Consider the following 10832-nt stretch of genomic DNA (forward strand, 5'->3'; position numbering starts at 1 on the left):
TTCTTTTCGTGCCCCGTTTCTGTGGAACAACCTCCCTCAAGATATTAGGCAGGCATGCTCTGTGGAGGTTTTTAAAACTAAGTTGAAGATGCATTTGTTCACCCTATCTTACATGTCTTAATTCTATGGCTTTTAGTTTTTACATTTTTACTGTTTTTAACTTGTATTGTGTTTTTTACTTGTATTGCTATGTGTCGCTTTTATTTTATTTATCTCTTTAGTTTCAAATAGTTGTACAGCACTTTGTTTGAAAGCGCTTTATAAATAAAGTTATTATGATTATTATTATTATTATTATTAAAAAACACATTTTGGGGTCAACTTGAAAGAGAAGTAGATGTGAAATGCAAAAGTGAGTGAAAAGTGGTGATATGTAGAACCCCCTTATATCATTCCCTATATGTTGTCAGTACAAACAATGGCATTATGAAACATAGCATTATTATCACTTTGACCTTGAGACCAAACTATTGATCTTGGAGGAGAGGTCAGAGGTCAAATGTGGCATGATATTGTAAACCTTCATGTGGTACTTTGAATATCTTGATAAAACACGCCACACTTCATACACCACACACGAATCATAGTTTCTAAGTGATAAGGTTATAAAGGTTTTTGTCAGTTTACAACCAATAAATCATAGAGTTTACCTTCAACACCTCGGTGGATGTAAGGTAAACTTACTCAAAAACTTTTGAGTAATTGTGTTTACAGACAAAAAGAATGACACACGGGTCTAATGTTTTAAGCTTAAGGTGTTCACAAACCTCATGTGGCTCCAGACTTAGCGGCTCTCTGGAACGTTGACAGCAGTGGAAAAAGTTAGACAACTCTACCTTCGAATTACTTTCGTTTTTTCCAACGAATGAACTCTTCACACTTCAGGATGACATCAGACTGAAGGTCAAAATCTCTTTCTACTTCACCTTTTCCTCAATACCTTATAATAAATGTTCACAGTCATGTTAGTGCTCTCCATTGTTCTGCACTGTAGCTCATGTGTAATAAAGGAATGCCATGATCAGACTTCCAGGAACCTTGTTTTTCTTCACTGCTGACTTCACTGTGTACTAAATGTGGCTGCAACTATAATCAAACCCATGAACTCATCGCAATTGGTTTTTCAGCAAACATTCCACATACTGTGTCCGAGTCTTGTCAACAGGATATTTGTCACACTGAAGAATTACTCCAGTCTTTTACAAACAGCCTGGCTTATTTATAGCTCTGCCTCTCACACTTTGTTGCAGCAGTGTTGCCATCCTCTCCTACATTAGAACAGCATGTGACCCATAAGTGGCAAAAATAATGGTAATGATTTGCCAGAACTACTAAATAACAGCTAAGCTGAGGAGTAAAAATTATAATTTTTCAGTATTTGGGGTCAGGGGGAGTTGTAATTGTGTGAGCTGTGTAAGTTCTTCTTTCATTTTTAATTCCTCTTCACCTCAGGTTCTGCTTCAATATGCGGTAAATGAGGAGGAAGTAGACGTGGGTGAAGGGTAATGTTAAAGGTGACAGGGATCTTACATGATAATGAGGATGATGACTGCACAACCGGAACAACCTGATCAGAGTCGCCTCCGTCGTTGAGTTTCGGGGTGTAGTTACACTCGAGGCAGCTGGCAGGAAGTTAATGATGAAGAAACCCTCAGGTTCTAAACACCACCTGCTGCTGTGTGCATTATTCAGCAGCGGCGTTTGGCCCCAGCTGCGATGTTGCGTAACTCTTCTAATACCCCCTCACCGAATCGGTGTCAGGTCATGTTGGTAGGATGTGATTCAGAATTCTGTCATAATCCACAGGAAGTGGTACAACCAGCGAAGCTGTTCATTTGTGTGTGCGTGTGTTTGTATGTGTCTTAGTGTAAGCACAAGATTAGTGACAGCAAGCCAGACTGGCGCTGGGCTGTACCATCCTCCTCCTGTTTTAAAGGATTGACCCTCTAAACTGTGGCCTAATGTTGACTAGCAGACCTTTTGATCTGAAAAGGAGGTGTGTGTGTGTGTGTGTGTGTGTGTGTGTGTGTGTGTGTGTGTGTGTGTGTGTGTGTGTGTGTGTGTGTGTGTGTGTGTGTGTGTGTGTGTGTGTGTTTGTTTGAAACTTTAAACGTCAGTCTATTAGAACAAAGATTTCAGGACAACTCATTAACCTTTCTACATGTTTATTAGAAACATTTACAACATTAATTCAGTCACATGAATTAAAGAGCAGCTTTGAATGTGAGGTAACATCATTTCACAGACGAGACATGAACAAGGTGGTTTCAATGACATTAAAACACACACAGTTTAAATTAATGGGCTTCCAACCCCACGTGGACAGCCATGTGAACACAGTATGTAGGACAGTCCCCCAAGCAGTAGTATCGATTTATCAAAGTCCACAGCAGCAGCAGCTGAACGTGCATGTAAATGTATGCGCAGCAGTGTGTCTGCCTCAACTGTCCTTCCTCTTAACAGTGTTTCAGTGTGATATCCGGGTGTAAAGGCCGGGAAATCCCTGAATGCCCGGTTTTGTGTGTATGTGTGTGTGTACTGGTTTATGGTCAACTGTTAACCACTTCACTTCTTCTCTGTCTGACTCAAGTCTCTTTCTGCTGATTCACACATACACACACTTTGAGTCAGCGGCAGTCACTTGTTTGGACTCATTAAACTGAAGGTGAATCACCAGGAAACAAAAAGCAACACAACCAGTTCCCCTTCGGGTTCTTCCTCAAACTTTCCGCCGTCTCTCTTGCCGGCCCGCTTCTTCTCCTTGTGTGCTTTGTTGTTATCTGTGGGGGCTTTACAAGCCCGGCAGGCACACTGTGATTGACCGGAGAGCTCGGACCAGTGCCCCGGTAATCCCACTGTCCCGGGACTGCTGATGTAGGTCAGCTCCGCGGTGCGCAAAGGGATCACAGCGCCCTTATAGGTTAACGAGGAGTAGAGAATCACTCCGCTCTAAAGTCCCCATAGGAGGCTAATTTCTCCCTCCATCTGTTCAGAAGGCAGGTATAACCCGATTTAGAGACAAAGTGGTCAGGGACTCCCCGGCGCGACAGCTGCCGAGTGGGACCTCATACCTCTCTTCCCCGGGCTCCAGCCTCGCCCTCTTACTCGGGAGGAAGTCAGGCGCCGCCGACGCCTTCCCTCGGCGTTTCCTGGACTGCTTGGCAGGGCTTAAGTTCTCTTTGTCCTCTATGATTTCGCTATCACACCCGTCCTCCGTGTTGTCAGGCTCCTCTGGAGCCGTTTCGGTTGAGTTAAGTACCGGCTGGGGTTCTGGCTGAGGCTCTGGTAGCCGGGTTTGTTCCCCTGGGCTGGAGCTGGTGTCCATCGGCTCCTCCGGAGCTGACTGCGCCCCGCTCAGGACCTCGCTCTCCCGGGAAGAGTGATAGATGTCCCGGGCAGACCTCATGACCAGGGAGAGTAGGAGGCTCCGGTGAAGTCTCAGTCCTCCTCTCTGGGTCCTGGAGGCGTACAGCTTGCTTATAGACACGGCCAGGATCCGCCTGGCTTCGATGTTCACTTCCATTGCTGTTGTGGCACTCATTGTTTTTCTGTGCGTAATTGCGCACCGTTGTTTTGGCACTTTAACCAAAGGCGAAAGGCTGAGTTTAACTTTAGTTTCTAGCTTGTATTCTATCTTAGCTCAGACTCCGGCTCTTCTCCGTTTGTTGTCATCTGAGAAATGAGAGCGTGTGAGTAGCAGGGTGGTGTTTTATTTCCTCTCTGACGTAATGTGGACTTCATTCCTCTGTAAGTGACAAACAGGCGCCGCCCACACCTGATGTAGCTGTAGTAGCAGCACACACACACACACACACACACACACACACACACACACACACACACACACCATCTGTTCTGTCTAGCATTCCTTCCTCACAGTTTTGTCTTGTATTACTTGGATATCTTTCCCTTAGCTGTAATCAACTTGAATGGTGCTTTGGTTTCTAGTAACATATTTTCTTTTTATCATTTTCAAACTTTTCCATAAAACATTTTAAATATGTCAAACATGGTCTCAATGTTTGATGCATATTTTATTCAAAAATATTTCTAAGACATTTTATTTTATTATCATTGTAGGCTTAAATCGCCCTTTACTATCTATCTATCTATCTATCTATCTATCTATCTATCTATCTATCTATCTATCTATCTATCTATCTAAAAAACTTGCTCGTGGCAACTTTACGAGCAGAGGTTTGAAACATGAGAGGCTATTGAGCACATCAGATGTCAGATGTGCTGCCTGGTGTTTAAGGATGTTTTTGAATGTAAAGTACCTTTAAAAAGCAATAAATGAAGAATGGTAATTGAGCAGCGTGAGATTAACCGCTGTTTACATTCGGGTAAAAACCCAGGCAGCAATTCGAAGAACTGACGTGGGAAAAGGAAGTGTGTTCAGTTTCTCGTGAGTTTTGGCTCCTCCTCTATATCACACAAGCACACAGAGCAGCATACTCGTGACTTCAGAGGACATTCCGTTGACTTACATGACTAGCTGTACTGTAACCATAACTAGCCCAGAGTGCTTGTTGTCTAAACTTAGCCCCAGTCCCAAACTTAAACCTTCAGATCTGACCAACTTGTTGTGTGTTTGTCACTTTAGCATGAAGACGCTCTATAACTAGCTTTAGGTCCCCACAACAGGAGTAACGCCTGGACCACACACTCATGCGCTCGCCGAGTCATTCACTCACACGTTCTGCCTCCATATATGGCTCATCCGGTAGCCTGGGAACGCGCACAGTGGAAAAGCCGTGACGCGAACGCGCAACCGCAGCCCTTCCTCCCCACGGTTCCCTCTGTCTCTGTGTGCCCGGTGGCGGTGGTGGCGTCATCTGTACTCCATATATGGAGTTATCACCGGTGTAAATAAGGTTACTTAGCAGCTGTACGACCGAAGTCAAACGGCAGGAGCCTTTCTGTCCGTGCTGCTTTCAAGTCCCATTGGAAATATGTTATCTTAGCCTAACAGCGCAGAAAAGCCTCAGATTCTGCAGGGAGAAATGCGTAATAGAAGTCTTTCCAGAGAGCAAACGGATGTGCACGCACTTTTATCAATCATTTTGTTATTTATCTCTCCCTTTATTTGGTAGGGACAATGAAATATGACAATAGGTGAAGGAAAAAGGCATAAAAGCTACAACGAGCTATTTCTTCCATTCAGATTGCAGCATCAGAGAAGTCAGCATGACAAAAGTAAATATTTTCACTTAGCCTACTTGTGTCATAAACCTGTCTGAGTTTGCTTTGTTTTTTTTTTCTACAAAAACGCTTAAATGCAAATTCTGGGTATTTAGTAAAGGTCAGTTTAAGGTTAATACGTGGGGATGATGGACTGTATATAAAAGATGGACACAGCTTTGTGACATTATCAATATATTTGTAAATTTGTGTTTTAAACTAAACTTGAACTAAAAAGCAGAAAAATGAATTTCTTATACTTTGAAGCATCTCAGTGTGTGTGTGTGTGTGTGTGTGTGTGTGTGTGTGTGTGTGTGTGTGTGGAGGGGTGTGTGGGGGAGGACAGAAATAGTAAAGCAATCAAACAAAATGAACTCATACACCTGAAATCAGGCAAATTCCATAACTTAGTACAACTACAGTTATGCCCTCTCGTCAGGCACTCATTTTCATTTTTTTTTACGCCCACACGTAACTCTGCCTGTCACACAACTGCAAGTCAGTGCAGTATAATCATTGGCGCGGCATCCCAATTACACTCGTTATCACTAACACTGGTAATCATCGCCCTCAAGTGCTGTAAAACATGCAAGCGGTAACCATGGAAACGTTTCCCATCACTGCTTTTCCTTCCCTGATGACGTGGACATGGCACCAGAAACACAAACAATATATTGGATACAGCTTGCACTGCATGCACTGTCTTCTTTGTTATTCCAACTATACAATTTACTGGACGTGTAAAAGAATAGGGGCAATAAAGTGGGCTGCAATAGCTGCAATATATTTTTATGACTTTGCCAACAAAACATTGTCGTTTTAGCTGGTTGCTTTACATTTGATAGATTTTACTTTACACTTGGGTAAAAGAATAGAATTAGAAGATCACAAAGATGTTATCAGAGATCGCTTTAAATGTTCAGAAAAGCAAATGATCAAAGTTTATTGCTACTTGCAAGAATGCAAGTAGCAATAAACTACTTGCATTCTTTCTTTCAACAATCACGTAAGTTTTTGGTCTGAATCAGTAAAAATTGTAAAAAAATAAACTGATTTGTTGTTAGCAGTTTGTTTTTGTTTTTTTTATAATCACATTTTACTCCTAGTATGCACGTTTAATGAGCTATATAAGCTGAGCAGATCTTAAGCAAAGAAAACAACTAAACATGACTTCACTTGAGGTCTGTGGATCCGTCGCTATGGTGACAATGTTATGTGAGATTATACTTACACTGCCTCTGCCTAAGGCCAAATGTGAAGCGGGGAGTATGAGTTGGTGTGTGTGTGTGTGTGTGCGCAGCAGACTAGAGGGCAGGGCCTGCTTTTTCACTGCGCAGTAATTCTTTGTATAGGATACAGTAAACAGTGGTTGGTAGTGCTGGGAGATGACCTAGTTGGCAAAGCAGACTACAGGTGGAAAGCATAGAAACAGTTGCTACAATGAACATTATATAATGGCTGAGATTTTATTAACATATGCCTACATTTTAAAGCGCCATAGCTGCTATCGTCTATTTTTTAAGGACGGTTGTTAATGCTCTTCAGTAGGATATCCACAGTCAAGGGAAAGAGAAAGTACACCCTATTTTAATCCCAAAGTTTTACCTATCAGGACAATAAAAAATAATTTAGTCCTTCCCAAATTAAAAAAATATATATATAGATAAATACAACCTTAGATAAACAACAGTGCATGACACATATTACACCACGTCGTCATCTGACAAAAGCTGAACCAAAATGTGGAAGCAGTGTGTGAAAATCTAAGAAAAATACAAGTACACCCCATGACTCAATAACTGTTAGAAGCATTTTTAGCAGCAATAATTTGAAGCATTTGTTTTCTGCACGACTTCATCACACTCACACATTGTTGTGGAGGGCTTTTGGCCCGCTCTTCTTGACAGTGTAGCTTCAGTTCATTGACAGTTGCAGGCATTCATATTTACACAACTCTTTTAAGGTCCCACCGTAGCATTTCAGTCAGGCTGTTTCCTGTTGTAGATTTGCTGGTGTTCTCGAGATCATTGCCATGTTATATGACCCAGTTTTTTCCAACGTTTGCTGTCAGACAGATGTGACACTGCAATACTTTGGTAAACAGAGGAGTTCGCCGTTGACTCAGTGACTGCAAGGCGTCCAAGTCCTGTGGTTGCAGAATAGGTCTAAATCACCCCTCCTCCACTTTGCTTGACAGTGGAGGTGTTTATACTGATCTGCTGTGTTTAGTTTCCAGCAAACATTGCCCTGTGTATTATGGCTAAACATCTCCACTTTGGTCTTGTCTGTCCACAGGACATTGATCCAGAAGTCTTGTGATTTGTTCAGCTTTGCAAACCAAGCTGCCGTGGGGTTTTCTTTTTGGGTTTTTTTAGATAGAAGAGTCTTTCTCCTGGCAACCCTTCCAAACAAGCCATACTGGTTCAGTCTTTGTCTAAATGTGCTGTCGTGAACTTCAATGTTTCGCATACCGGCTGAGGCCGGTCTGAGAGTCTGAGATGTAGCTCTTGGGACTTTTGCAGTTTCTCTTAGCATTGCTTGGTCGGACTTTGGAGTATATTTGCTTAGACCACCACTCCTGCGGAGATTGACAACTGTCTTCAATCTTTGAATAATCTTTCTCATTGTAGAATGACAGACTTCATTTTGTCTGAAAATGCCCCATAACCCATCCCAAGCTGATGGGCAGCAACTTCTTCTTTAATTCCATTGTAGAGGTTTTTCCTCCTCGCCGTTGTGTTATCACACACCCAAATGCTCCAGATCAGCGAACTTTCAAAACCTCTGCTTTTTCTTAGTTGCTCACTCTTGCTGATGATCAGTTTGTCTTTACCTGATTTTAAGACCTGCTGAGAAACCTGCTGTAAATCCAAAAGCACACACACACTCTCTACTTATTAGGTTGCAGCTTTACAAACTCTATTTTTATTTGAGTGCAACTTTGATTGAACATTTCCTCCGGGTAAACAAAGTAATTACTTTAGGAAAAGATATAAATAAATCTTATAAAGTTTGTATCTGTCTTGTGTGAAACTTGTATGAAAAGCATACAAGAGTGAAAACAGATATAAGATCCCTTGAAAAATTATATAAATGAAACTTGTATGTTTTGGATACTTACTAAAACAATATATGAAAGTAATGAGAAAGTGGCCACTTTCATGAGTAAACCATATAAGCCTTATATGATTCAGTATAGGCCACATCTTATGCAAGTCTTTTATAAATTTTTACTATTTCTTTTCCATATGGGAAGCGGAAAATAAATCTGAATTGATTCTTATATGCAACAGTCGCACACTCAGGTGTTTCCTTTTTCCAGTCCCAGCATCTCTGTTGTGAACTGCTTTTGTCTGTTTCAGTAGGAAAGCTTCTATAGATTAGCACATCTCCTTCTGAGCTACACATTTCTTGTGAGGCCCACATGTACTGTCACTTCCCATCATGCACTTCCCATGAGACACTGAAAACAACACACACAAAATAAAAAAATAAAGCAAAACACACAGTTATAAGTACTCTTGCAGTCTTCTGTGTAACTGCACTTCCTTTTCTTTGTGCTAGTGTTCGTAACAATGCAACAAAATCTGCAATAATACCTGCTTTCTCACGAGCCAGTGGATAAATGGCAGACGTTTAGACAGCTTTGAAAAGCAGATGCAGTTTCTCAATAGAGCTGATTTACACTTGGCTCTGATTCTTGACAAAGGATTAACTGTGTGATAACCAAGAAATCATTTTTTACTTTTTATTTTTGTTAATTTTGTAACCAAAAGCTGCAAACACCCTGTGGTTCCAGCATCCTTGACTTTAAATCAGTGCCTCGACAAAAACAAGTGGTTTAAATAAATCACCTCGGTCTGCGAGGAAGTGCGAACGCACTTAGCAGCAGCAAGTTGCATTAGGTCATTCTTACTGGGAGCACTTAAAGGCACCACAAAGGAATGGGTCAGACTTCTATATTTAGACTCGCTTCTCTGACTGTTTTTTCCTGCTTGTTGACTCTGAGCCAGTTTCCCTTTTTATACCGGCATGATTTGGTTGAGTTCAGATCTTGTTTTGTTCCGCTAAAGAAGATTTTCCTGCTACATCACGGTGTTAGGGTAAAAATGAGTCAAGGTTTCCATCAAAGGCAGATCTGCCTTCAGCTGAGCTGGACAGTACTGAAGCAACGGCGACAGATCGAGTGACAGAACGAATGGAATTTGTAAGAATCAGAAACGTGTCCTCGTATCAGTTTTTTATCAAAGGGGTTTTTGAAGGTATTTTCCTCTTGTTCAAACAGAACGTCGAAGGATGGTGGACATGAAACTGTACAGACTACAACTAGTTTTAAAGCATATTTGTGAAAAGTTTGTGACTGTGTTGTGCTGTATAATCACTAACTGTGTGGCAGGGGCTCAAACATTTGTCTGCCTAATGATGGTCCAGAAATGTGTTTACATATGACGCACACATAAACAAAGAGCAGGGCTTCTAAATGCAACAGAGGGAGACAGTTTTCCAAACGACGAAAATGAAAGCTTTTTGGATAATAAAGGCATTCAAACTTTGATTCTTCTTTCTTGTGTGCGTGTGTTTACATGTGCAATGGTTACCTCTCTATTTGTTTGTGGAATTTGTAAATCTAGATAAGCTTTTATGACATCACATTTATGACACGCTAACTGAAAGCCTGGGATAGTACCGGCTATGCGAACACAACAGCACTTTAAATCAACTTGTGACTTGTGTGTAAATGTTGACTTGGTGCTATTACCCCTCAAAAACTTGGGGTCACTTACAAAAAACCCTGGTTTTAAAAGAGAAGATTTTTACCTAATATGATGTGAAACTGGTCAGAAATATTGTAGATGATGAGTAGTTATTACTGGAATCAGAATCAGTGATCGTATTCCATTGAAATTCTGTTTCAATGTGTTTATGATCCTCGGTGGAATATCTATGTGTACATAGGCCCGCTGTCTACAACCACTCCTGTGTTCCAGTGACACATAGCTAATGACCTCCCACAGCTAGTGGGAGGTCATCAAGTTAAAAGGCATACTGATAATCAGAAAACCCCCTTTTCCAACTATGTAAGCATGACTAAAACATGTTGTGATTAAAGATACAATTACTTGTATCTTTAAGCTTCGACGTTTGTGCAATTGATTGCAGTCGGAAAATGGACGATAAGAAGAGACTATTTTCTGACCTTTCACAATCAAATCAAATCTTCAAAACAAAGAAATGAAGTCTATTCCACAAGGGGGGAAAATACGATTTCATACTACAGTTTCATCTAGACGAGAACAGGATGCCTCACTGGTCCTTATTAAATGACACCTAGAAGAGCCAGATTTCAGTGTTTTTTAAAAAGGAGTAGTACACCATGTTTCCCAAACACAGGGGGGAAAAAACACACTTTTTTATTTTAAAAAATCTGGTGAGTTTTGAAAGCTCCTCACACCCTCCACTGATGATGCTTCAGATGCTTGACTGGGCAAATTTACTCCTCGTTTGATCAGCTTGGTAGTTTTCAGCTGTACTAAAATAAGAGTTTAGTCTTTTAAATAAGAACAGTCACCACGAGTTCAACAAAGTGTTGCAAACATTCCTCACAGATTTTGTTGCGTATCAACACGATAGCATCACACAGTTTGTCA

The 10832-nt window shown here is 41.2% G+C and overlaps 1 protein-coding gene across 1 annotated transcript; it reads right to left on the reverse strand.

Moving 5' to 3' along the window:
• Positions 1–2148: 2148 nt before the first annotated feature.
• Positions 2149–3691, reverse strand: ier2b (immediate early response 2b). The gene has a single exon (XM_085409214.1). The coding sequence runs from the start codon at positions 3539–3541 to the stop codon at positions 2990–2992; it is 552 nt and encodes a 183-aa protein (XP_085265340.1). The 5' UTR covers positions 3542–3691; the 3' UTR covers positions 2149–2989.
• Positions 3692–10832: the final 7141 nt, after the last annotated feature.

Source organism: Rhamphochromis longiceps, linkage group LG6 (genome assembly GCF_057381845.1).
Source record: "Rhamphochromis longiceps isolate RC_006_pf linkage group LG6, R_longiceps_female_GT1.1, whole genome shotgun sequence".
In the NCBI taxonomy this organism is placed as follows: Eukaryota; Metazoa; Chordata; class Actinopteri; order Cichliformes; family Cichlidae; genus Rhamphochromis; species Rhamphochromis longiceps.